The following is a 27016-nucleotide window of genomic DNA, read 5'->3' as shown; positions in this document are numbered from 1 at the left end:
CTGTCTGGGGTCTCTTGGATTTCCCAGGCTCGGCCGGGAACTCGCACGTGGTCCAAGGCAGTGCCGGGCTGACAAGTCCAGCGAGCCTTGCTCTCTCTGCCTGCTATAGCCAAAGCCTGGCCGGGGTCGTCAGCCTTATCTTTATGGGCTTTTCCCAGCCGGGGCTGGCCCTGGCCCTCCTTTTATCTCTTCGGTTGCACTTGGCTTGTTTACATTGCAAAGGCTCTGGGAGCCGAAGTTTAAGCCTGGGGTGGGAGGCCAGTGAACTGGGTGGGCACGGGACCTGGGCCTTGGGATGCTGACAGAGACCCAAGGGAGAGGAAAAAAGGGAGAGTGTCCTGCCCCCAAGAAAGGCACACCAGAACTTGTCTGAACCAGAAGAAGGAGCAAGAGCAGGGAGGCATAGAGGGGAAGCAGGGACAGTGCAGGGCCCCTGGACAGGTTGGTTGGTCCTTGCAGGCTGGGATCTCCTGGTGACCCATCTGTGGCCAGGGGCAGGCACAAGGGTAGGTGAGTGAACAAGCCCCAGATGTTGATTGATGTAGGAGTGTGCGCCCTGAGGCAGCACTGGGCTGTGTCTATTAATGGGACCCTCCCTACTGGCCCAGTCCTTCCGCTGGGAAGGGTCTCCATCCTTTGGCTCAAAGCAGAGCCCTTTGAAGCCAAAGCGTAAGTGGGTGAGCGGGCGAGTGTGAATGTGAAGACAAGGCTGGGGGTCCCCTAGCCATGTTCAGGGCCCGGATTCTAGCGTGGCTAGGAGAGTGTGGCAGCCACTGTGAGCAGGATGCTCCACGGAGGTCCCTGTGTGGAGGAGCCTATGCCAGGGCCCCAGGGAGAAGGGTGTGTGGGGGGAGGGGGAACTCGCATGTGTAGAAGTGAAAGTCTGTGGACCAGCAAGTCTGTCTACCTGAGCGCTGTCTTTAGGACTGGCTGAGGGCACCGGAGTGCCAAAGGCTGAAGGGCCAACGCCCAGTCCGAGGCCCTCTCTGCAGGTGTGGAGCTCCAGAGGCCTGGGCCTGCCTGCCTAGGAAGCATGCTAGCCGCCCTGGGCCAAGAGCGAGGCCTGGACCTCAGTTATTAGGGAACAGCCAAACAGACCCAGGCCTCGGGCTGCACTGGTGCCCAGCAGGAGGGAGGGACTAGGGGTGCACCTGGGGCCATGCCGAGGGGGCGGTCCTTCCCCCAGACCTACTCATCATGCAGCCCCACACGCAGGGCAGGCAGACATTGCTGGGCACTCAGACCCTCCCAGGCCCAGACCTGGCCGGAAGGAGGCGAGGGTCCTGCCCTCCCCTGGCTTAGGAGGGGGCGGGGTCCACGTGCTCCAGGGAGGCCTCTTCTCCCTGAGCAAACCCTCGGCGGGCCCGGGGGGCCTCCGGCTGGTGTGGATCTGGGCGAGTGATTCGGTGTGTGCTGTGCCCGCAGGAGATGCTGCAGGACAAGGGCCTGTCGGAGAGCGAGGAGGCCTTCAGGGCCCCGGCCCCAGCGCTCGGAGAGGCCAGCGTAGCCAACGCCGCCAACGCCCCGGAGCCCGTACTGGCCGCACCGGGCCTCGGCGGAGCCGCGCTCGGCAGTCCCCCGGGCCCGGGCACCGACGTCGCCGCCGCGGCTGCGGAACAGGTAGGGTCGCGCCGGCCGTCGGGTAGAAGTGGGCCGTCGGTCAGCCGTTGTTTCGTCTCACCGCGGGCAGGATTCGCTCTAGGGGGACGTGGCTGCCTGTTGGTTCTCTCTACCTTTCGGGCTCTTGGGGCTACTCTGGGACTGGAGCGGGAGAGAGACCCCTGGCAGCTCAGTGTCCTGCTGCATGGACCGCCAGGGGCTGGGGGCAGAAGCCTGGGACCTGGCGGGAGGGAGCCCGCGTGCTCGCAGGAGCCGTGGGGGCATCGCGAAGGGCTGCCCGGTGCTAACCAGGCGATCTCAGCGAACAGAGCCCAGCCTGCGTGGGTCTGCGTGCGACTGGCCGAGGGGGCGTGTGCGCGCCTCTGGCTGGCCTTGCCTAACCAGCCGCCTGCGGGTGCGGCCTGCCGAGAGAAGTGTTTCTGTCTGGCTAGCAGCTTGTTGTCTACCGCTGCCGGGTCACGATACATGTCTTCTGCTGGCCCGTCTGTAGGTGCAGCCCCGAAGGAGGGAGCTTTCGCTGTTGCCTAAATTAAAAAAAAAAAAATTCTCCAACGGTTCAGAATAATTTTGCAAAACGAAATCTCCAAGCGTGGACTCCCAGGCTGGTGCGGGTCTGCTTGATCCTTCTCGCAGACTCCGCGTGGAGCCGTGGAGCTGTGGGCCAGGCAGACATGAGTCCCTCTCCCTCCACCCCAGACCATCGAGAACATCAAGGTGGGGCTGCACGAGAAGGAGCTCTGGAAGAAGTTCCACGAGGCGGGTACCGAGATGATCATCACCAAGGCGGGCAGGTCAGCGCGGGCAGCTAACCCCCGGGGGATGGCGCACGGGAGCCCTGGGGCTCTCCTGGGGGCTTCTTGGCAGTCTTAGGGCCTATGGGAGACCCCTCAGCCACGCCAGTCTCAAGGCCACATCCAGCCCTGGCTTGGAACCCGGTGGGAAGCCTGAGGGGGAAGGAGGGTGCCACAGCAGCATGCAAATCTAACGCGAACTCAGAGTTTATAGCCCCAGGACTTTGCCTCCCTCCCCAGCCTGGCTGCTTGGGGACCTTCCAGGGTTTCTGAGGATTGCAGGGATCCCAGATGCCCCTCCAGATGATGGATGGGGATAGGATCACACTTTTCAGTTTCTAGAACTTCTCTGGCACCTGGTTACCCCCAAGTCGCTCCTCTCTCTCCTGCCCTCCTTCAGCCAACGAAAAGGCACTGTTAGGCTGTGTGTGTGTGTTTGTGTGTGTGTGTGTTGTTTGGGGAGCAGAGCTCGGGTGGCTGCCAGAGAGAGAGATGATTTATAAAGTGGAAACATCTTTAAAATGCGCTGGTGTCTGTGGGAGAGAACAGGGAGGACAGGGTGAGAGGAGGAAGACACAGACGAGGATGGCAGAGATTGGATGGGGTGGGGGTAGGAATGGCCCCGGACAGGGGGATCAGGTGAAGATTGCGCAAGTTCAGGTTCATGAGCCCCTTCCCCACGCTCTGCGCCTCTGCAGACTCAGGCTTGATTTTGGTCCCCAGGGACAGGTTGAGTGTGAAAAAGTCCCTTTGCCCGGTTGTGGTTCTGAAATTAGGGATTTGGGAGGAATCTGGTGGATAAGCCTGAAGAGCCAGGGTTCTGGTGTCAGACCACTGGGGAGGGGTTCCAGCTCTGACTCAGCTGCTTCCATCCGTGCAGCCCCCACACAAGGTGCTTTCCGGTCTGTGCCCCCTCCCCACGCCGGCTGTAAAAGTACAGAGCCTGCCTCATACGGTTGTCTGTTGGTAAAGCACTCAGCACGGCTCCTAGCACACGTAAGCACGTACGCAATGCTACCTCATAGTATTAATACTCAGAGAGCTGTCTGGCCCCACTCAGTACTGCCTTCTTTTTGGAGAACGCAGCTCTGCTGAACTGCTTAGGGAGTGTTTGGAGCAGACAGCAGCAGCAGTTTGCTGTGTTCAGCCTGGGGATGCTGTGGTCCTCCTGTCTGCTCGCTGGCAGCCTTGGCAGCCTGTCCCTTGTTTCCCTGAAGGTAGGGATATGGGCACCTGGTCAGCCTCACACCTCAGTCCGGGAAAGGCATGGCCCCAAGGACTCTTTCAGGGGAGAGAGAGTTTGCTGTATTTGCATTCAAGAGTGGGGTTTGGCGGAGGCTGCCACGTGGAGCAGCCGTGGAGGTTATTGAGGACCGGCGGGGGGGAGGGGGAGTCGCGGGCCCTGCCTGGTCCTAGCTGAGTGCACTTGGCTAAGTCACTGTAGCTTAGTGGAGCCAGGTTAACGGTGACCAGACCCACCTGCCGCCCTTCCTCTCTTGGTGATCGTGAGGCTCCAGCCAGAGTACCATGGGGATGGTGCCTGGCAAATTGTCAAGTAGATTACAGGTGTGAGGAGGGACATTTGATTTCTTGTGCCTGCTGGGGTGGAGGGAAAGAAAGAAAAAAGATCCAGAATTTTCGTTTTTAGGCAGCAAACATAACCTTGTCTGTTGAAAATGAACAGCCTGCATATTCTCTGGCAAGCCTGGCCTCTGCCATTTCAAACAAAAGGCACTTGTGGGTCTCCTCAGTGGGGTTTCCTGCACCTGTGTGGGTCCCCCCCCTACTCATACAGGCGCTCACAGAGGTGGCCAGCTTCAGGCAGATGTTTGTGCCTGGTCTTCCTGGGAGCTTAGAGAGGGGCATGAAGCACTGATAGCAGGAGTTTTGAAATGGCCCTGATGATGTTGGTCAGCCATGAATTCATCACAGCCTTTTATTCTTCTGGCAGAAAGTTATCCTTGCACCAGGTCAGCCCTTAAGAAAGTCCCCAGCCTTATTTGTCTACCCCTACCCCTCCGTTCTCACACACAAAATCTGTTTCCTTCTGCATGGCTGCCCACTGCCTTCAGAAACCACTTTTATTGCTCTGATCACAGTGTGCAACCCTGTCCCCCCCATCACCTCCATCATGGAAGGCAGCTTCTATTGATGCAGCTTTGCTGGGGCTTGTGGCGCCCTGCTCCCCTAAACTGTGTGTTTCTCTCTCAGAACCCTTTCTGGGACACTGCCATTTCTCAGCAGGTGGCCTGGACCTTTCTCTCCTGAACCTGAGTGCTGGGGCAGAGCAGGCAGAAGCAAACTCCAGAGAAGGGAGGCCACACTGGGTCCACACAGGCCACGCAGTTGATACACCCCGCAGTCTGAAAACCACCCCCACCCCCTGTGTGCTGCCCTAGAGATCTTGGCTGCTTAGGGACTAGCTAGCTGCCCTCGGGATGAGGTGAAGCAAGGGCCCTGCAGAGAGGGAGCCAGAACCTTCCCAAGCCAGCTTGGATTCTTGGATCACAAGCCTCCTGCCTTAGCCCTTTGGGGCCTTGAAAGTCTCAAGTCCCAGGAGAGAAGAGTCCCCTCATTGGCTGTGACTTTGGGTCGCCAGACAATCTGAGCCGACTTCCGAATGCTCAGGAACCTCTGCTGGCAGGTGTAACATGCAGGCCAACCCTCCCCCATGCAGTGGTCAGGCGGCCTTGCCCAGAGGGTGCACGCTGGAGACTGCAGGGAGCAGATCCCTCTCTTGGCCTCCTCACATCCCTGCCAAGCTTGATCCACGTGAGAAACTGCATCTTCTCCCAAACACAGATAAAAGCGAGCTCCACAAAAATTTAAATATAAACCTCCCCCAAATGAAAATTTCCCAACCGTCTGACTGGCCTACTTCTAGGACACAGTTTTGCCACCAGATAAATCTCCACTATCAGCCCTCATGGTCTGTTGAGTTCAATGTTGCTTGTGTTAGTGACAGTGAATTTGTGCTTGAAAAATGAACTACCGATGAGAACTCCTGTTGAACCTGCATTGTTTGTTATTCTGAGGCAAGGATTTGGCCCGGCTTAATCCGTGGCTTCAAAGCCAATTGCCCTCGCTCTGTATACAGAGCGTCAGAGCCCAGTGGCGTGGAGTGATAAGAGAAGTAAGGGTTGAAGACACTGGGAAAGTGGGTTGGGGAGAGAGTGCTTTGATCTCTTTTTAAAGTATTTTCTGAAAGCAAAAGTCTATCAGAAGGAAGTGCCTTAAAAAAAAAAAAAAAAAAAAAAAGAAATTCTAAGGGAAACAACCAGCCTTCCAAAATAGAATCCATTTCACACACCCTCACCCTTTCCCCTTCCCTCAGGGAAAATAGTTCTTAAAAACCGATTTGGGTGAATGAGCACACTTCATGTGGGGGCAGGGGTACGTGCACACCCATGCGTGGATCCATACCTGCGTGGAAAGTGGCAGTCAACCTGATAGCTCTGTGGGTGCTCTCAGAAAGTAATTTGGCTACAAAAGCTTTGGCCCCAGTGTGGGCAGCACGGCCACCCTCCCTCCCCAACCTCAGCCCTGGTCTCTTCCCAGCAAATCCCAGAATTCTTTCTGAGGACCCCTGGACATTAGCAACTGAAAAGATGAGTAGGGTTTTTAGTGGCTCCCTGCCTTTCTCCTGTGCGCGCGCGCATGCACACACACACACAATTTAATGCAGATTTTATTGACGTGGAATATTCCTGCAGAGGAATGCAGTAATCTTAAGCATACAGCTCTACAGACTTTCACAAAAGGAACGCGACCGGGAACCCCCACCCAGATACAGGAGGAGAACATTACCAGTCACCCCACTGCCACCCTGGAAACTACTCCCCCCAGACTTCTCACCCCTTCCGTCTGGTTTTGTGTCTTCACTGAAGGAAGGCACGAGTGGTTGCTTCTGAGGTCCCTGGGGAAGCCAGAGCTGTGGTGGGGTTGGGGTTTGGGGCCCTGCCAGGCGGCGGTCCCCCTAGGGGGCTCTCCGCTCCTTCCCCCACGAGAGGGCGAGTCTGTCAGCGCCTGGAATTTGGCAACAGTCACTTGGACCCAGGAGGAGCCGGGCGATGGCTTTGTGTCCCCTCCCGGGCAGTGAGTTCGCATTGATGTATTGATGCTGCCAAAATCAAAACGCCCCAAACCCTGGCGCGGGCCCTGCAACTCTCGGACGCGGAGAAGCGTCCCCGGAAGCTTATCTTAGCAGTTAATGCCAAAGCCATTTCCGAGGATGAATGGACGAGGGCTCCAGCTCCGCACCCGTTTCGTGATCAGAGCAGAAGCCCGGCTTTCATCTCCTCTCCGGGCGGCAGCTGGTTTATTCGCCCGGCGGAGCCGCTTCCGCGTGTGCGGTGGGGGTGCAGGGCGCCCCGTCCGTCTGTAGCGGGGACGGGCGTGGGGACGGGGACAGCAGGGTGGTCGCGTGCACAGGGCGACGGCGACTCCGCCGTGTACAGCGCGAGCTGCCGCCCTCCCCAGCCCACGAGGGCGTCCGTGTTCCCCGGACGGTGCTGATTTTCAGGTGCATCGCGAAGCACGGCCATAGCGTGCGCCCCGCGCCACCGTTTCGGCGGTTTCCTTAGAAAGGACTTCGCAGAGCCAACGGGGCGTGGAGGGAGGACCAGCGCCCAAATCCAGCTGGCCTCCGTCGCTGGGTCGTGCTCACCAGGGTCCCCGGGCTCCAGCGGTAGCTCTCAGGGTACCCACAGGCGGAGGCAGAGCCCTCTGCCCGAGCGTGGGCAGGGGACCGTGGGGTGGCCAGAGGGGCGCCTCACCGTCGCACTCAGCCCGGCCCCACCCTGGGCCGCCCTGGGTCCCTCAGAAGCTGGTTGTTGTGGGAATGAGAGTGCCTGGGGCACCGCAGAATGAGGTCTGCGTGGCCCCGGAGCTGTCCCGAGCTGGATTCCGCCGAGACTCGGATGTCGGTCTGCACCAAGGCAGCGCAGCCTGGAGCAGAGCGAGTCGCCTCTCCGGAGCAGACAATGGCGCCCTCCCCGGCCCAGGCCTCCGCCCCAGGAACGGGGAGTGGGTGGGCAGGGGCAGAGGCGAGGTGGGGATCGCCTCCTGGTCATCTCCCGTGCCGGCGGCATCACCGCCCTGACCCTGGGATCCATCAGGAGCCCGCCCCGTGGTCAGCGGTCAGCTCCAGCTCCACGCCTTGGGCGGCAAGCACAGGTTGCCCCTCGCCTTCCACACAGCCCTTAGTCACTGTCACCCGGGCCTCCGGAGCTGCTGAGGCGACACGGAGACAGCAGGCGGGAGGGGGAGGACTGTGTCCGCCCTCAGCCTGGGTTATGAAGACGAGGCAGTCAGTGGCCATTTCCCCTCGCGCCCTGTGTGGGACACTGCCCCTCAGGGGAGCCCTGGCTGCCTTCTGTCATTGCCACCCGGAGTGACTTCAGGAGATCCAGGACTCTGTGGGGGCCATTGGTGCCAGGCGGCCCCAGCGAGGCCGGGCTGCCCCATTTTGCGGCTGTTTTCTGTGGCAGTTACAAAATGGTGGCCTGGAGGGGACAGGATTTGGGCCTTCCCTTCCAGGAGGAGGCGAGGCAGCCGCTGCCTCCCCCACCCCCACCCCCACCCCCTTCAGCTTTAAGCCCACCAGGGAGAGGCAGGGCCGGGAAAGAGGGTGGTGCGGGTTGCAGCTGTGCCCCCAGGCCGGACGGGGGCTGGTACGCAGGAGGCAGGCTTGGGTTCCTGAGCCGTCACTTCCCCCCCAGTCCTGCAGAGGGGGTGGGGTGGACATTTGAAAATGCTTTCAATTGACATCTGAGACAAATTCTTCCACACGGTTTATAAGTCCCTAGACTTGCAGCTAGAACTCACCACTCCCCCCCTCCGCGCCCGGCAGGCACGCACACAGGCGCACATGCGCACTTGGCTCGCACCGCACCACGTGCTTGCGCACATGCGCCTGGGCGCACGCACGTTCACTCGCTCACGTCCCCACGTCCCGCCCGCTGCGGGGCGCTCGCCCGGCCTCTTCCTGCAAGAGGCGTGTGCGGGCCGGGCTGGGCTGGGCTGGGGTAGGGGGTGGGCCTGGACCTCAAGGCGCTGGCCAGGGCCTCCTGTAGGGCCTGGCCGCTTGCGGAGACCTTCATCCTCTCTGCCCTCACTAGATAAAGCTGGTGCCCCCGTGGACAAAATGTGGCCCTCTGATCTGTCTGGGGATGCGGGATGGTTCCTTGAGGACTGGACTCCTCCAGGCGTGGACTGGCCCGGCCTTCCCACAGCTCGGGGCTCGGTCCCTCTCATTTCCCTCGGCGGCGCCTCTGTTAGGGTTGGATCTGCCCCTCTCCTGGGGACATCTTTGTGGGAAATCAGCTCCGGAGGGGCAGAGGCTGTGAGGAGGACTGTGAGGCAGTTGTGGGGAAGGCACTGGTGGCCAGGGGAGGGAGCTGTGGCCCCGTAGTGTGTGTGTGTGTTTCCCGGCTGGTGTAGATGTGTGTGCGCGGCCGAGGGCTCAGGGTCCTCAGAGCCTCAGGTTTCTTGGTAAATCCGTTATCACAGAAGTAGGTCGTACCACTGATTGGTGGAGAGTGGAGTGGGGCAGGGATCAGGGTGATAGTCATAAATGGAGTCAGTGAAGCCACGCAGTGAGCTATGAGTGAGGTGGTAAGGTTATCCTCGTTTTAGGGTGAGGAAACCAAGGCACAGAGAAACCCAGGGTCCTAGACGCATCAGTGTTGGGGGCAGGCTGAGGACCTCAGCAGAGTGGCTTCAGAATCCATGTTCTTATCCATCAGGCTCCTGGACTGACTTTCCCCCATGCCCTGTTAGGATTCACGGTGAGAAATACCCCTGCTCAAAGCACCAAGCCAGGTTTTCTGCAACACTCACTCTACTGTTTTCCTGCTGGTTGGTTTGAGGTCTGAGGGCACACAGATGTGGTTGAGAGGTGGCGTCTATCTGCTGATGGATGTGGCACACAGGGACTTCCAGGCCATCTGTCCTGGCTCTTTACAAGGCCACCCCAGAACTTCAGCTAGCAAAGGCCAGCAGGGAAATGAAGGCGGCCAGGCCGGGGTGGGAATCCTCTCACAGTCTCTGCCAGGGCATCAAGGCTGCTGCAGCCACCAGGCCCATATCTTAGGGGAACTGAATTTGAGAGACCATGTCAATTCTAGACACTGAAAGCTACAGGGGCTCAGGGGGACAGCACCCCCCCTCCTAGTGCAGCAAGGCAAGGCGGGGGGGGGGGGGGCTGTGAGTGCTAGATCCCTAGGTATGGGGTGGCACCTGCAAAGGCCTTCCGCGTCCTCCGCTCACTCTGCTGTCTCCCCTGGCCCTGTCCCTGCTTCTCACCCCTTGGCCCCCTTAGGAGGATGTTCCCCAGCTACAAGGTAAAAGTCACAGGCATGAACCCTAAGACCAAGTACATCCTGCTGATCGACATCGTCCCTGCGGATGACCATCGCTACAAGTTCTGTGACAACAAATGGTAAGAGGCCTGGGACCCTCACCACACTGCCAGCCCTCCCTCAGCTGCTTTTCCACACATCGCCCCACCCCCACCTGGTGTGTAGCACAGGGGCCCAAGCCCAGGATCCGATGCCAGGAACTGGAACTCTGAAGGCCGAGCAGGGCAGGCGGTGGCTGCATAGCTGCTGCAGGTGGGGCTGGGGCTGGGAAGCAGTCAAGGTGTTGGGGTGTCCGCTGGATTTCAAGGGTCCGTACTCCCCCACAGCCATGGACAGTCAGGACTTGGTGACCATGCTGTCAGTGATGAAAGAATGCCAGCACTGGGCAGATTCACACTATGTCAGTGCTTTACTGGGGAGCGGGGCGGGAGCTGTTTCCTTGGGGGACTTTACTAGTTAGCAGTATCACCTGGCCTGTGGTGGCCCTCTCTGGTTTCCACGCACATCCTCTGGCTGCAGAGCCCCTCTGCCTAAGTTGTGTGTCCATCACGAAGACTGAGTGAGCTGCTGCCTGGGGCTGAGTGACGGGACCCTTTGGCGAGGGGCTGGGGAGATAAGCAAGTTGAGGAGCAAAATCCAATTGGGGGGCCCCACAAATAAATGCTAGGCTGCCCCAATGCTTTCTGGGGCAGGCACTTGGCACAGCAGTTAATCTGCACTCGAATGCCTGCATCCCATAGTGGAGTGGTTTAAGTCCCCTTTACTCCACTTCCAATCCAGCTCCATGCTAATGTGCACCCTGAGAGGGAGCTGATGATGGCTCAAGTACTTGGGTCTCTGCCACTCTCTTGGAAGACCCGGATGGAGTTTCAGGCTCTTGGCTTTGTCCTGATCCAGCTCTGGCTGTTTGGGATATTTGGGGAGTGAACAAACAGATGGAAGATCTCTCTGTGTCTGTCCCTCTGCTTTCCAAACAAAAGGAAAATAAATAAAATTCTAAGAAAAGATTAAAAAAAAAAAAACAACATTTGCAGAGGGCGTGCCAGCCAGGGTGGGTGGGTAGTGGAGCTGGCAGAGGTGGAGCTGCCGAGGCAGGATCTGGGGACCAGGTCCTGGCAAGGACTGTGTGTCTGTTTCTTCTGTCTCTGGACTAGATTAGAACTCAGAGCAGGCTCTGGCCAAGGGAAAGCTACCAATTAATTTCCTACCATTGTTTTTGGGGCAAACGATTAGAAAGTTGTCTATGGCCTCTAAGCTCCCTCTGAAGAATGTAACTTGTAACATTTACAATTTATAAGTGGATATGCAGGAGTGCCTGGATCTCCCCCAGGCACCCTTGTGATTAGCCCCTGTTCTTACAAATGGTTGCATTTCCCGGTGCTCTTCTCTTCTTTTTTCTACTACAGTAAAATACAAAAGCTTTGTAGCCATGTCTCTTCCTCAGCTCCCTGTCCCCTGTGCCTCACCGCCACCCCCCACCCTCAAGGTCCCACAGTGACCTGAGGGTGGGACCCGCCGCTGCTCTCCTGCCTGGTCACCCGGGGGGTGCTCTCCGAGGGACAGGGTATCTGGGTTTCACAGACCCCAGGGTGATCCACTGCTACCACCATGTCTGCTCTGTTGGCAGGATGGTGGCGGGGAAGGCAGAACCGGCCATGCCGGGCAGGCTGTATGTGCACCCGGATTCTCCTGCCACAGGGGCCCACTGGATGCGGCAACTGGTCTCTTTCCAGAAGCTGAAGCTGACAAACAACCACCTGGACCCCTTTGGCCATGTAAGCATGGGACCCAGCTGGCCTTGGACTGGGGGTGGGGCAGTGTTGGGGGAGGGGCAGGTGGGGGTGAGGGACAGGATCCAGCATCTGCCCCACTCTGGGCTGGTTTCTTTGCCTTGTGAGCTGAGGTTTCCTGGTCTAGAAAGTGGAGATGGCCCCAGCTACCTCTCGTGGCTGTTAGGTCTGAATGAGAGAACAGGCTGGGAGGACCTCACCCACAAGAGGCTCTGAAAGAATGGTGACCTTGGTGATGACTGTGATGGGCCAAGCCTCTCAGCCTCAGTTTCCCCAAATCTGGCCTTGCTGGAGCACACAAGACAGGTGAACCTCATGAGAAAGAGCATGGATGAGTTCCGAAGCCGCTCTCTGGTGTGCAGTCTGCTTGCCCTCCAGATGACAAGGCCCAGCTCCCATGTCAGCTCCCCCTGGCTTTGCCTGGGACGTGGCTCCCCTGAAGAAGATTCTGAAGACCCAGGGGTGCCGTGACTGATGCCCCATCCAGGCTTCCCAGGCTCGCTCTTTCCCCATCTCGCCCTAGCTGGCCAGCAAAAAGGAGCTTTTTATGTGGAAATTTTTAGCTCACGTGTGTGGCAAACAGAAACCTGGGACCTGGCATTATCTGCCAGAGCGTAGGCCCTCCCTCCTTAGACTTACAGTGGCTACTCTGGAAGTGCGGGGCAGGGTTGCAGGGGATGGGTGGGGGCAGGCAGAGGCTGGCAGGTGCAGCCCCCTGAGCTGTGCATTCAATGCTCGTGGTGTGGGCGGTGGGGTTGGGGTGTGCAGGTTTGTCACCCTTGATGCCTTGGTTCTGCTTCTGGGGAGCTATGTGCAAAGTAGGGTTCCGGGAATGACCCTCATGGAGAATGTCGGCAAGGCTTCATTTCTGATTGATGGATGTACAGCTGGCCTATCCCTCCTGGCTTTAATTTCTCAGAGTGTGTTCCGTTTGCTGCTAAGTTGGGAGAATGCTTAATGAACATGTGTAGCTTCTGACTTACCTCTACTGGATTTCCCATGCAGGGCAGGCAGATGTCCAGTGGAAAGGCTCACCCAAGGCTCTGTCTCCCAGAGCAGCAGAGGCTTTGTGCTGAGAGGCAGAGGGGCCTCCTGGACACCATCCTGGCCATGACTTTGCTCCCACTCAACTCGTATTCTCCCTCCTCTTCGTGGCTGGGTTGTAGCTCCAGTCTTGCAGGACTAGGGATGGCCTCCATGGTAGAAGGCCAGAGAACCTTGTCTGCAGGTACAGTCTCTGCCCGCAGCTGCACACATCCAGACCCCTGGCAGGAGCTGAACGTTTGGTGCAGAAGTCCCTTGGGATCAAAGCTCTGGAGGGGACTTTGGGTGCGCCCACCTGCTGTCACTGCTGCTGCTGCAGGAGTGCCCCTCCCTGACTCCTGCAGGGGACAGGAGGGGAGGGGAGGGTTGGAGAGCTGGGCCTTCATTAGGATGTCAGAGAGAAATCTGACCTTCAAAGCCTGGTGCTAGGTCTTTCCAGCCTGGCTAACCTGTGTGGTAATTCTACCTGAGTCTCCAGGGGGTTTGTGATATGCTGTGGGTAGTGTTAAGTTTGGGCCACTGTTAAGCTCTTTTTTTAAAAAAATTTATGGGGCCAACACTGTGGCGTACGGAGTAAACCTGCAACCTGCAGTGCCAGCATCCCATATGGGCGCCGGTTCAAGTTCTGGCTGCTCCACTTCCGATCCAGCTCTCTACTGTGGCCTGGGAAAGCAGTAGGAGATGGCCCAAGTCCTTGGGCCCCTGCCAGCCATGTGGGAGACCCAGAAGAAGCTCCTAGTTCCTGGCTTCGGATCGGCACAGCTCTGGCCATTGCGGCCATTTGGGGAGTGAACCAATGGATGGAAGACCTCTCTCTCTCTATCTCTATCTCTCTCTCTCTGCCTCTCCTTCTCTCTCTCTTTCAAATAAATAAATAAATAAATAAATATTTTAGAAAATATTTTATTTCTTTTGAAAGAGTTAAAGGAAGAGAGAGGTAGAGACAGGGGTCTTCCACCCACTAGTGCTCTTCCCAGATGGTCACAGTGGTCAACGTTGGGCCAGGCCAAAACCAGGAGCCAGGAACTTCATCTGGGTCTCCCACATGGCTGGCAGGGGCCTAACACTTGGGACATCTTCCTCTGCTTTTCCCAGGCCATTAACATGGAGCTGGATTGGAAGTTCAGCAGCTGGGACTCGAACAGGCACCCATATGGGATGCCATCGTCACAAGTGGAGGCTTGCTTTACCTGCTACTCCACAGCGCTGGCCCCTGCGGATGGGCTCCTGAGGCTGGGGTGCTCATGCACACACCTGTGATCCCTGCCTGGGGCTTACCTGTGCACAGCAGAACGGTACTGACCTCTGTGAACTCAGCTTTCTGCCGGGAGGCGTGGGATGCAGAGCCTTGCACTGCTTCTCACTCCGTCCTCACCCTTGCGTGGCACCTGTTGTCCTTTGGCTCCAGCACCCCCTGTGGAGGTGACAGGGCTCAGGGAGCCGAGGAGATTGTCTCAGGAGCTGGGAGGAAAGGAGCCAGTGCGTGGACCCATGCTTCCTGCTCCCTGGTCCCCTGCCGTTTGGGCTCCCCCACCTGTCTTTCCATACACAGGTGCTAGCTGTCCCCTCCTCAGCTGTTGGGGGCAGCCTTTGGTCATGCACATGGGGAGTGGAGGAGGAGCTCTCTGCCAGGGTGGGTCAGGGTGAAGCAGCCCAGCAGACACTGCCTTTCCACTCCCTGGCCTGTGCCAGGGGGATCCGTGAGCCCCATCGGAGGTGAAGAAGATGCCCCCTCTTGGCTTCTTTCTGTACAGGAGCTGGGACAGAGCCATCCTGCACTGAGAACTTCTCCCAAACAAGCTCTCCGTTCTGCACAAGTCACCACTGCATTTTCAGTTTTCCCCAAAAGCTTCCAGGCCTCAAGGGACTTTCTCCAGCCAAATGGACTTTGGCCATTCCCCTGGGATCCTCATAGTGTCCCAGGAGTTTTAGCAGTAGCCTCTCTGACAGCCTTCCCCCAACTCCATTGTCCAAAAGGCTGGGGTCTCTCCTTAGTGAAGGGGCCTGATCCATGGAGAGCTGGCACTGCCACCATCGTGGAGGAGTCAAGAGTCAGTTCTATGATACCAGCTTGGGATCCTTCTATCTTAGAGATCCTCAAGTCCAGCTGCCCCATTTCCTCATCCCAGGGGTGAGCAGGGTGACTGACAGGCCATGTGTCTATCTGTGCATAAGGGCCCAAGGAGAAGAGAGACCCAGTTACGGGGGGTGCAGAGCAGCCACGTGGGGAAAATACGTGCTTGGGTAGTTGCCTTATCTTCCAAGCACCCTGAGGCCCCCCCCCCCCCCCCACTGCTTTTCTGGACTGTCTGAAGACCCAGGAGAAGGGTGCATGACTCAGGTGAGGGCTTGAGGCTGGTTGATGCTCTTAACAGACAGGACTGGCTTCTGACGAGACCAGGAGTGACCGGTCAGCAGGGCAGGCTCAGGAATGACCACCAGGTTCCAGGAGTGAGCCCAAGGCCAAAGGCTACACAGGCAGCCTGGGCAGAAAGGGTCATGGAACAAGGGCGGGGTGGTGTTGCCTCCATGGATCTGGCAGCCAGCTCCCCTCCGTGGTCCTGCTGGCTGCGGCAGTGGCCTTCCCATCCCGCCTCCTCCTTGCCACCCCTCCTGCTCCTAGCTTTCCCCTTCTGCCTCTCCTCCTCTTCAGGATAAGAGTCCAGCAGTGCAGGTGAGGGGTGGGCATGTCTCCTGTGGCAGGACACAGAGGTGGCTGGCCCGTGAGCCTCCTTTACCCTTGATCGGGAGGAAAGAAGGCCCTGGCCATAGTGGGCTGTGTTTGTGTGAATCTGTGTGAGCATGCGTGAGTGTGTTCAAGCATGTGTGACTCTGTGTGTGTGTGTGGGTGTGTGTGTGTATGCCAGATTGTTGGGGAGGGGGGCCCGCATACGATTTTTGACATAGTAGGTAGAACTATTGGACAGGCTGAGTTGGCACAGCCCAGGGGTGTGCCCTGCCTCCAGCTTGTGCCTGGTGCCCTCTGAGTTCCCCCTCCTCCTCTGGCCACAGTTCCACACATACTGCCCGCATGCCACCCGCCGTGCTTCCCTGTCGGCGTGGGTTGATCTTCCCACCCTGTTTGCTTACTTGCATATTACTTGAGCCTTAGGATCTAAGTTCAAATGAAGCTTCTTCAGGGAGAAAGTTCAGGTCCCCATTCTGTACACACAGCGCCTTAGGCACCTTTTCACCCTTGCACTTACCAAAGTAATAATTTCACACTTACTTGCATTTTTAAAAATTTATTTTTGAATAGGAAATGTACTTACGTAGTTTCAAAACAAATCACTGAAAAAATAAAACTGTTTACACTGCAACGTCTCCCTGCACTTGTTCTCTACCTGGTTATTGTCAACTCCAATTACCTTCTTTCCAGCATTTCCTTCTGCACGTATAGGCATAGTCCATAGAATCTCAGACCCCCTCATCTGTACACAAAAGGCAGCGTACTGTATCAACACTTTTCGTACCTTGCTTTGTAAACTTAATCTAACCAGGCTATCCTTCCATTCATAGAAAACGTCCTTCTTCCTTTTTTTCTGTTTTGTTTTCTAGCTTTGTGGAATTGTACCACGTGTTTGTTCCATTAACTCTATAGCCGGCCTGATTGAAGGAATGAGGTGTTTTCCTCGTTTTTCCCCTTGTCAGTTTGTACTGTTGTGTATGTCTGTGTGATAAGTTGCCTGTTGAGAGGGGTTTGTAATTTTTTCGTCATTGCCCCTGTTTTTTTCGTCATACCACTGTGCACTGCCACCATTGCTGTGGCCTAAGCAATAACATGGGAGAGCAAACTTAGGGTTTCTGCCATTTTGATGGTTGAAAAGTAGATCTCAGTTTCAGTTTTCATTTCCGTTCGGTGAGTGAGGCTAAGCGTTTCCTCTTCTGTGAGCTGCTGTTCTTGTCCGTTGCTCATTTTCTCTAACATGGTTGCTCTCATCAGCTTGTAGGAGCTTTTATAAATCAGGAGGAATCAGCTCCCATCCGTGATGCGAGCTACAGGCATTTCCTGACTTTGTCATCTGTCATTTGGTTTTGTATTCTCATGTAAAATTTGTGATTGGATTGGTCTGTTCCTTAAGGATTCTGGGTTTTGAGTAATTGGGAGCCTGTTTTCCACTCCTCACTTACAAGGGGATTTTCTTCTAGTTTTTTTTATGGATTTATTTTTACATTTAAACCACTGATTCTTTTGAATTTTATTCTGGCATTTGATACGAGGTGTGAATCCAACTTTCTTTTCTTTATTCTTTGTTTCTGGAGAGCGGGCTCATTGTACAGCACGGGCATTGCATAGTCTTCTCTCCTCCCCGCTCTGGGGTCCCTGACTTCTGTACGCCCAGTCCCCCGGGTGCTGGTGTCTCTTCGTGTGCCAGTGCCGTAGCTGTTGAGACTTTGTAAGGGTTTCAGTGCTTGGCAGGGCTCCTCCCTCTCACTCCTCTCAGTTTTCTTGGCTTGTCTTGTCTATTTTTCATATGAACTTTTCATATGAGCTTGCAGTGTTGAAAAAAGAAACAGCGTACTTTTTTAATTGTAATTGCTTTAAATTGCCATTTGACTTCGGGGGAGTGCATAGGAACGCCTTTATTTTGGCTGAAGTCTGCTTGTCCTTCCAAGTGTGTTCGAGTTTCCTTCCTAGCACCCTGCTTGTGTCTTGATTTCCGGATTCCTGTGTGCTGTCTGCACTAGGCATAACATCGCAAGGTTTTCACCACAGCTGTGTCCCAGTGCCCAGCACCGTCTCTGGAGAACCAGTGGGTGCTGGTGAGTGAGTCTGTGGGTGGCAGGGTGGCGTGTGGACAGAGAATGTACTGGTTTCCCTCCAAGTTCATGCTATTAACTTGCCAAGGGGTAGGGATCCAGAGCTGTTTGTCCCCTGCGTGACCTCGTTTGCTCCCACATTTGCTGAGGTCAATGTACCAAGCCTTTGGGAGTGACGGGGGCCCACAGAACTGCAGACTAAGCTCTGCTGTCCCCCCACCAGGTGGAGGTAAGAGCTCAGCCTTGGAAATCCCTATCCATTCTGGTCCTGCCACCGTTCAGCTGCCTGGTACTGGGCAAATGTTTTCACTCCCCAACCCCTACTCCCCTAGTAATGATGCCTGCTTTATGAGGATGTGGTAAAGATCAGTTATGTGATGCATGTAAAATACCTAGCAAAGGGCACACAGCACATGCTGGGTGGACATTGGCTATTATTGTTGCTGCTCTGAGAATAGGCGGGAAGGTTCTGGGCCCTAGGTATGACCCCAGGATTGCTGTCCTGGTTGTGACACGGCCCAAGACCCTGTGCGGCTGAGACCTTTTGAATGGACTAGTGGGCTTCCTGTTTCCAGTTCTGATTTTGCTCTTTGTTGGGAAGTCACTTAATTCTCCAGGTCTCGGTTTTCTTTTCTTCCTTTATTTTTGAGCTGCGGCTCCTCTCCCTCCCCTAATCTGTTTGCAGGGCTGGGGAGGGGAAGGGAGACTTAGAGAGTAAAACAATGGTGCAGGTAAACTGATGTTCATATGTGACAAAGTGAACACTAGCACCTAGATAGGCCATGCCTGCTGGACCCATATCCCTCACGGTGCTTGGCCGACACCTCGAATCCTTCCACGAGCTGTTGAGAAGCTTGTGGGTTCTGCCCAGTGCTCTGTCTCCAGCCAGCTGGGTGTCCTTGAGTGAGTCGCATGCCCACCACAGGCCTTTGGTTCCTCAGCTGGACCGGAGTGATATGTGAGGACTACCCTCCCATGTCCTGATGTCCTGTGATTCTAACGGAGAGAAATCTGGGCCTTCGTGGCTTAAGCACGCTGTGGTGCTCTCTCGAGGAGATGGATGTCTGGCTCTACTGCGATTGTTAAAATAGACCAGGCTTCGGAGCTGGGGCCAGAACATAATGAATCCCATTTCTGTGAAACAATGATGATGACGGGACCAGTCGTGTAGTGGGGCTGTTGACGTGGCTGGCCCATTTGGCCCGGCATCCTCGGCAGCGCATATAAATGTGAGACTCTGGCAAAGCCTCTGAATGTGGCGCCTGCAGAACTTCCAAGCAGAGCCAGGTGCGTGAGTCACCCAGTTGGTTTCCCGTTCTCCCAGCAGCATGGGACTGAGGCTCAAGTTTACATTTGCCTTGGTTCAGTGCAGGGGGCTTTCTCCTAGACACCTGTCCGAGTTCCTGGCTGTCAGAGTCCATGATCTGGGACCACTTAGTTGAAGGCCTCACTTTATAGACAGGGACCCCAGTGCTGGAGGGGAGGCGCTTGCTCACGTGCAGCCGGGAGCAGAGGTCCACAGAGGCTTCTGGAGCCTTCGTGATGTCTCTTTGGCTGTCCTTGCACTCCTCTGGTGGTGCCTGCCTAGGAGGAGGGCAGGCACTTTTAGTCTTCCTAGGCTGCCCCATCAGCAGAGTTTCTACCCCAGTCATTGGGGACTTTGTCTGATGGCTAAGGAGCTTGACCTTGATTGCAAGGGGCTAAGAGGGACCTTCATCAATAGAAAGCATTTACTGAACCCTAAAATCTCTCCAGGCCCGGTGGTGACAGGGAGCGGGCATGGGAGCCCGAGGAACAAATACAAAGGGCTTTGTTCTCCTGGATACCCCAGGGGAAGCAGGGGAACAGCTTGATAGGCGGTGCAGCAGGTGAAGATGGAGAGGAAGTGGGTGGGGGCAGGGAGGAGGCTGATCCAGCAGTGCAGCCAGGGACCCGGGTCTGAACCAGGGCTGCACGGAGGGCAGGGGGAGGCACACTCACAGGATGTGGTCGAGGAGTGGACCACGGGCATGGCCGTGGAGAGGGGGAGTTGAGGGTCATGCCAGGGCTTTGGCTGCCCTGGGGCTGCTCCTGAACTGCCCCGTGTCACAGGAGCAGTGAGGTTGCTGCTGGTGGTCCTGAGGGCCCTGCATGGCCTCACTGGGGGCTGGGGGCTGTGGCATCTGTTTTAGGTTCTGTCAGCCCCACTGTCTCCTCTCTCCTTTTGCATGGGTTCCTGGGAGAGCCAAAGCAACCAGGGGTTGGTCCTGCCCGCTCACAGCGGGATAGTCTGTGCCGGGTCTGAACACCACTTTCGACCTGACAAATGCCTTAGAGACGATCGATGTTGTCTCTGGTGAGTAAAGTGAGGCCCAGGGATGAGGGGGCTTATGGAAGCACCCACTGAACCTGCAGTCCTGGTCCAAATCTGCCCATAGCTGTCGGACTGCCTGGCCCTCACCAGGACCTGTGTCAGGGCAGAGGAGCCTGGAGGCATGAAAGGAGTCAGGGATTCGGCCCTTCCCCTTGAGGAGTTTATAGTTTCACCAAGGGACAAGGAACAGGAAGCCTGGCGGAGGCCATGGCAGCCAAGTGGAGTGCGCAGAGGGAAGTTCCAGGGCTTCAGACGGTCCTGGAGCTGGGCGCCAGCCCAGGAGTGCGGGGCTTCCCGCATGGCAGATGACAGGGAAGGAGGACGATGGGAGCCCAAGGAGCTCTGGGCATTCCCAGAGCTGGCCACCTCCTGGGTTTTAAGGGAGCTCAGGGTCCTGGGTGGGCTTTTGCACCTCATGAGCGGTGCAGGGTGACAGAGATCTACAGGGACTGGGAGGTATTTCCCAAGACCCAGCCCCTGTGCCTGCAGGAGTGCTCTCAGCTGCTGGACGGGTGCGCGCATGCTCCAAGGCCCTGTCAAGCTCACTTGGAGTTTCTGGCCTGGCAGGCCTTCAAGTGGGTGGTGGGTCCCCAGTTGTGGGACCTGGTTTGGGGTTTGGGAAAACTCTTTACTTGTTCTGGAAGGGTCCAGAGGTTTGCCATTGAAAGAGGAGGGAATGGCCGGCGCCGCAGCTCACTAGGCTAATCCTCCACCTGCGGTACCGGCACCCCGGGTTCTTGTCCTGGTCGGGGCGCCGGATTCTGTCCCGGTTGCTCCTCTTCCAGTCCAGCTCTCTGCTGTGGCCTGGGAAGGCAGTGGAGGATGACCCAAGTGCTTGGGCCCTGCACCCACATGGGAGACCAGGAGGAAGCACCTGGCTCCTGGCTTCAGGCCAGCGTAGCGGCCATTTGGGGAGTGAACCAATGGAAGGAAGACCTTTCTCTCTGACTCTCTCTCTCTCTCTCTCTCACTGTCTAAACTCTGCCTGTAAAAAAAAAAAAAAAGAAGAAAGAAAAGAAAAGAAAGAAAGAAGAGGGAGTGGCCAGGGCAGGAGGCAGAAATGCTGGTTGGTGCTGGATGGAGCCACCTAACCAAAGTCAGGAGTCCAGGGCAGCCCAGAGCCCAGCCCCTTTGTCAGCTGAGTGTGTGCTCTCTGTGCTGTCCCTGTGCCCCAGAGATGTAAAGGGAGCAGAGCCTCTCCAGCCCAAGACTTTAGTCCAGGCTTGCCTTGGAAGAGCCTGACTCTGTCCTCTTTGTTGGCATCCCAGTCATTAAAGGGTTAAATCTTTCATCCAGCTTCAGCACCAGGCCAGTTCCAGGAACCCAAGGGTGGGAGCCAGCAGGGCCATCCCTAGGAAGGGGCACCCCCAGGCATAGAGAAAGGAGCTTGGGGGGAGTGGGACCTGAGGCCAGCATAGGCCAGCCCAGACAGAAACCAAAGGGTTAACAAAGGCAGTTGAGCTGATAAAATGCCCCAAATTCCTGGTCCCGCCTCCAGTGGGGAGGACGTCTGGCAAATGTCAACGATAAAAAATACATTTTAATGGCACGCGATGCCGCAGCTACCGTGGGGCATGGCCAGTGAAGCAGGTTCGGAGCAGCAACTGCCGCGCGTTGCTCCCGGGGCTCGTGGCCCAGCCTCCTGAGCTCTTGGCTGAGCCTTGTCCGGCTGGGCCACCTGTCCTCACTAGCTCCTGGTGTCCACAAGGGGCCCCTGGCCGCCTCTGCCATTATTTTAGGAATTGTGCATGTCATCTAGGGCTCTAGTCCATAGCATGCTTCTATCCAGTCTGGGAGCTGCCTTTGGCCCTCTGAGTGCCCGCAGCCCAGCGGGGCCTCTAATGTTAAGACAGGCAGGAGTGAATGGGGGCCGCCTGGAAGACAGAGTGAGCCCCTTTCCCCACTTCTCCCCACTCCCCTGCCCTTCACCCACTGTGAGAGGAGAGAGGAGGCAGCTGAGCCCTCAGAGCAGACGGGCTGAGTCAGGGCTCAGGGGCCTGCTTCTCTGCTTGGGAGCTTTCGAACTTTCTGGGTTCTGTCCTGGTAGTCAGGCCTGGAGCTGGGGCTTTTGGGAGTACGAAAGCCAGCCCAGGGCTGCTAAACAGGGTCCAGGAGCAGAGAGTGGGGACCTGGAGCTCACGATGAGACCCTTCTCTTGCAGATCATCCTCAACTCCATGCACAAGTACCAGCCGCGGCTCCACATTGTTAAGGCTGATGAGAACAATGCCTTTGGCTCCAAAAACACAGCCTTCTGCACGCATGTGTTCCCGGAGACCTCCTTCATCTCTGTGACCTCCTATCAGAATCACAAGGTACCCCCCAGACCCTACCACCAACACCCGAGGCATTGCTGCTCCCACGACAGAGGCGGGGCCAGGGACCTCCAAAACTTGCAGTGTCCCTCAGAGGCGTGAGCACATTGAGTGTGGAACAGGACAGAGGATCAGACACATGCCTCTGGAGCAGAGTAATGGTGGCCTCTGTATTTAGGGATTGGGCAGAGTTGGCAGGCGTAGAAGCTGGGAGCATGGAGCCTGCCTTGTGGTTTGGGTTAGGGCCTCTTGTTGTATAGTCTTGTCCCAGTGCGTCTTCAGGCATGTTTCTGGGCCTACAGAGAGAGGGAGAGAAGTGGGAGAGGAGCCCTGGGCCCCTGTCAGCTCTGGGGGTGCAGGGGGACTGAGTGTTGTGGAGGCCTCACCCAGGCTGTGGTCACAGGTGCCTGGGATGTCCCCGCCCACACCCTCCCCACGGCTCACCCTCTGCTCATTGCCTCCCTGGCTTTGTCCCTGCCACCCTTCCCAGGGTGCTGTTCATGTTATGCACACGAGGACTGGCGGGGTGGGTGGCAGTGGCTGTAGAGGGGCCTCAGGAGAGCAGCAGGGTACAGTTTGCACTGAGCACCGTCCCTGTGAACCTGATGTGGTGGTTTCACTGGACAGGGCCATGGGCCAGGGAGCCAGGTACAGGGAGAGCCTGAACCAGGTGGTGCTGTGGGCTGGAGAGCAGGAGAAGGAATCAGAGGGTCTAGAACAAGGAGAAGAGTAAGAGAGCCAGGGACATGCCATGTGGGAATGGCAAGGCCGGGGGGGACCCTGGGTGCTTCCCAGCTGGCTCAGGGCTGCTGTGTGTGGCCTCCAGGCCCTGCCGCGAGTTCTGAGCGAGCCCGGGGTGTGGGAAGCAGGCCAGGCCTGCGGTTCTCTCTTCGCCACCACTCTACCGCGTGTCCTCTTCCTGCAGATCACACAGCTGAAAATCGAGAACAACCCTTTTGCCAAGGGATTCCGGGGCAGTGATGACAGTGACCTGCGTGTGGCCAGGCTGCAGAGGTGAGGCTGCCCTGCCCAGGGTGAGGGGCTGATGGGATTTGAACACGTGGACTTGGGGACCCTCAAAGCCCCCTCACTGTCTTGTCTCTCCCACTGTCCTCCTCGCCTTCAGCAAGGAATATCCCGTGATTTCCAAAAGCATCATGCGGCAGAGGCTTGTCTCCACCCAGCTCGCGGCCAAGCCCGACGTCAGCCCCCTGCACGGTGCCCACCAGGCGCTGCAGCACTACCAGTACGAGAACGGGGCCCACATGCAGTTCGCTGCAGCCGAGCCACAGGACCTTCCTCTCAATACCTTCCCTGCCCAGAGGGACTCCAGCCTCTTCTATCACTGCTTGAAGAGACGAGGTAGCTCTCTGGTCTGCAAGCCTTGGAGGGGTGACGGGGCTGGGGGAGCTCTCTCCACAGCCACTCCCCATGACACATACACATGCACATACCCGTGCACGCTGCCCCCCACCGCCACACACATGTTCTCTCTCTCTTCTTTTTACCCAAAGATTTATTTACTATTTATTTGAAAGAAAGAGTTACAGAGAGGCAGGGGGTGCCCAAGGAATTGTGCCATCTTCCACTGCTTTCCCAGGCCACAGCAGAGAGCTGGATTGGAAGTGGAGCAGCCAGGACTTGAACTGGTGCCCACATGGGATGCCAGTGCTACAGGCCAAGGCTCTAACTCACTAAGCCACAGTGCCAGTCCCCTCCCCCCTTCTCACATATATGCACCAACTCACACACCCATGCACACACATATCCCACTGCCACACGTGTACAACCCACTCACACACACTCTTGCACATATATAATATACACACTGACACATACCCCCATGCACACCCACCCACACACATATCCCTTTGCCACACACATACACACCCAGTCACACATACACACACACACAGTCACACACACATGCACAGTTACATGTGTTTCTGGGGAGAGTAAACCTGAATGGTTAGAGACCATAGCCAGGTTCAAGGTTATCTTTCCCAGTGCAGGAAGACTGGTTCTCATCTTGTATGGAATGCTCAGTTTGTGGCCTTGGTGTCCCCAGGTCCTGGCAGGTGTGGCTTCGCAGTTGCTGCTCTGTGGGCAGGGTGAAGACACAGCGTTAGTTGGGCTAGAGGTGAGGGGAGGCTGAGGCCCCAGAGTCTACAGGCTTATGAGTTGGGGCCGTTATCTATGGAGGTACCTAGATTGCAGGGTGGGGCAGCCCTATAGCCCTCTGTCTCCACACCAGGATCTGCACAGGCTCTTGTGAGTTTGCGAATTGAAATGAGATGAGCCATCATGGTTACAGACTGGGGCCCGAGAGATGGTAGTGGCACTTTTGAGACTGGGCTGCTGGGAACCGCAACACCAGTGATGTGCTGTGGTACCAGGTCTTGGTGTCTCCGTGGATGGAATGGGGATGGTTAGTGTTACTCCATCAAAGATCTCACCAGGCCACTGCCATTCTCTTGGGGACAAGTCTGGGACTTTTTTTGTTTTTGTTTTTTTTTGACAGGCAGAGTTAGACAGTGAGAGAGAGAGAGAGAGAGAGAGAGAGAGAGAGGTCTTCCTTTCTGTTGGTTCACCCCCCCAAATGGCTGCCATAGCCTGCACACTGCGCCGATCCGAAGCCAGGAGCCAGGTGCTTCCTCCTGGTCTCCCATGCGGGTGCAGGCACCCAAGCATTTAGGCCATCCTCCACTGCTCTCCCAAGCCACAACAGAGACTGGACTGGAAGAGGAGCAACCGGGACAGAATCCAGCGCCCCGACCAGGACTAGAACCTGGGGTGCCGGCGCCGCAGGAGGATTAGTCAAGTGTGCCGCAGTGCTGGCCATGTGTGAGACTTTTGCTTGAAATCCAGCATGTTCTCTCAGCACCACTCCCAGCCACCAGCCAGGCTGAACTCTGGGTATCCCATGCACAAGCCCTGTTAGAGCTCAGTGACCGAGAGCAGGTTGGCAAACTATGGCCTGAGCACTAAACTGATGTGCCGCCTGTGCACAATGTTTTTCACAGTTTTCAAACAGTAGGGAAAAGATCAACATAAGAAGGTTTCATGACATATGAACAGTATATGAAGTTCAAAATTTAGTCTTCATAAATAAAGCTTTATTGGAACACAGCCACCCTCATTTACGTCCATGTTGTCCACGGCTGCTTTCGGGGGCCAGCTGCAGGATGAGGACTTGTGGTGGCTGTTGTGTGGCCCCCAAAGCCTGATCCATTTCCTCGCTGTCTCTTGACGGAAGACATTTGCTTAGTCCTGACCTAGAGTCACTGGCCACCTGCCAAGGCTAAGAGCTTAGTGTAGGGAGAGAAGAGGACTCTGGGGGGAAGATGGGGAGGAGGGGTGAGTGGGGATGGGGATCCAGCTCCCCCAGGGCAGGGAAGATGCCTCTAGAGGGGCATCGGAGAGAGGTGAGCACTGGCCTGCGGAGCCAGCTCCCGCCTCCAGGCTGCCGTGCCCTGTGCACACACCAGCCTCCAGAATGATCCTCAGAGGCAGCAGGATAAGTGTGGATAAGTGTTCTTCAATTTGTTGAGCAGGCCACCACCCAAGCCTTCAGGCCTGGGTTGTCCTGGGATCCCAGAGGAGGACGGGCCACTCCTGTGGCTGAAGATGCTGAAAGACCCACAGACAGGACTTCCGTGTCAGCAACACCAGGGTAGCGGCTTAGCTTGAGAAGCCCGAGGGACCCTTCTTTCTCACAGTCGGCTCTTTTCCTGGTGTTGTAGATGTCTTGATGTCGGAGCTGGCGTGATAACAATCTTATGGGTCGTCTCTGTCCACAGTAGGGTTAACTCCCTTTTCTACACACAACAGAAACGCGCCTACAGGAGCTGAGGAATGAAGCAGATATATGATGGCCTTAATTTTCTGGCTAGTTCAGACAAATGTGGCCTCAGAGCCTGGTTGGGCCTGGCAGTTGCCTCCACTTTCCTTGGCCAGGGCTGGCCTGGCCTGAGAATGCCAGCACACATCAGGGCCTCTCACCACCCCAGGAGGAGGCTGGCAAAGGATCAAAGCCTGGTCCAGCACGTCACTCGGTGTCCAGGGCTCTGGGGTCCCCCATGGCCTTTGATTAGGGTCTAGGATCCAACCACTTTTTGGCTGCCACTGCCTTCTAAAAGCTGAAGCTGATTTAGACGTTTGTGGGTGTGCCATGGCGATATGGGCGAGGGTGGGCACTGAGCGACGAGGGAAGCCTGCTGTGGCATCCAGCGGCAGTGCGGGAGGTGCCGGGCGGGTGGAAATGGCTCTCCCTGAGTATGTTTTTGTCCTCCAGCAGACAGCGCCCGCCACCTGGACTTGCCCTGCAAGCGATCCTATCTGGAAGCCCCCTCTTCAGTGGGGGAGGACCACTACTTCCGTTCTCCCCCTCCTTACGACCAGCAGATGCTGAGCCCCTCCTACTGCAGTGAGGTGACCCCACGAGAAGCATGCATGTACTCAGGCTCGGGGCCCGAGATCGCCGGGGTGTCTGGGGTGGACGACTTGCCCCCGCCCCCACTGAGCTGTAACATGTGGACTTCGGTCTCACCGTACACCAGCTACAGCGTCCAGACCATGGAGACTGTGCCCTACCAGCCCTTCCCCACGCACTTCACTGCCACCACCATGATGCCTCGGCTGCCCGCCATCTCTGCGCAGAGCTCCCAGCCACCAGGAAACGCGCACTTCAGCGTCTACAACCAACTCTCCCAATCTCAGGTCCGGGAGCGGGGGCCCGCCGCCTCCTTCCCCAGAGAGCGCGGCCTCCCCTCCGTGTGTGAGAGGAAGCCCCCCTCCCCACACCTGAATGCTGCCAGCGAGTTTCTGTACTCTCAGAGCTTCTCCCTGTCCCGGGAGTCCTCCCTACAGTACCATTCAGGGATGGGGACCGTGGAGAACTGGACTGATGGGTGACTCCGTGCCTCCGTGACAGCCCCCGGACCTTGTTAACCCAGTAGTAACCTCTGTGGGTGGCCTGTACA

At 56.9% G+C, this 27016-nt stretch overlaps 1 protein-coding gene across 1 annotated transcript; it reads left to right on the top strand.

The window, feature by feature from the left end:
• Window positions 1–1428: 1428 nt before the first annotated feature.
• TBX4 (T-box transcription factor 4) lies at window positions 1429–27016 on the top strand. Its single transcript, XM_062216532.1, has 8 exons — window positions 1429–1620; window positions 2317–2411; window positions 9733–9852; window positions 11400–11547; window positions 21882–22034; window positions 22960–23048; window positions 23161–23396; window positions 26332–27016. The coding sequence occupies exons 1-8, from the start codon at window positions 1429–1431 to the stop codon at window positions 26946–26948; spliced, it is 1650 nt and encodes a 549-aa protein (XP_062072516.1). The 3' UTR covers window positions 26949–27016.

This window comes from Lepus europaeus, chromosome 18 (genome assembly GCF_033115175.1).
Source record: "Lepus europaeus isolate LE1 chromosome 18, mLepTim1.pri, whole genome shotgun sequence".
Classification (NCBI taxonomy): domain Eukaryota; kingdom Metazoa; phylum Chordata; class Mammalia; order Lagomorpha; family Leporidae; genus Lepus; species Lepus europaeus.
Note: the sequence above shows the minus strand (reverse complement) of the source record. Positions and strands in the feature narration are given on the sequence as shown.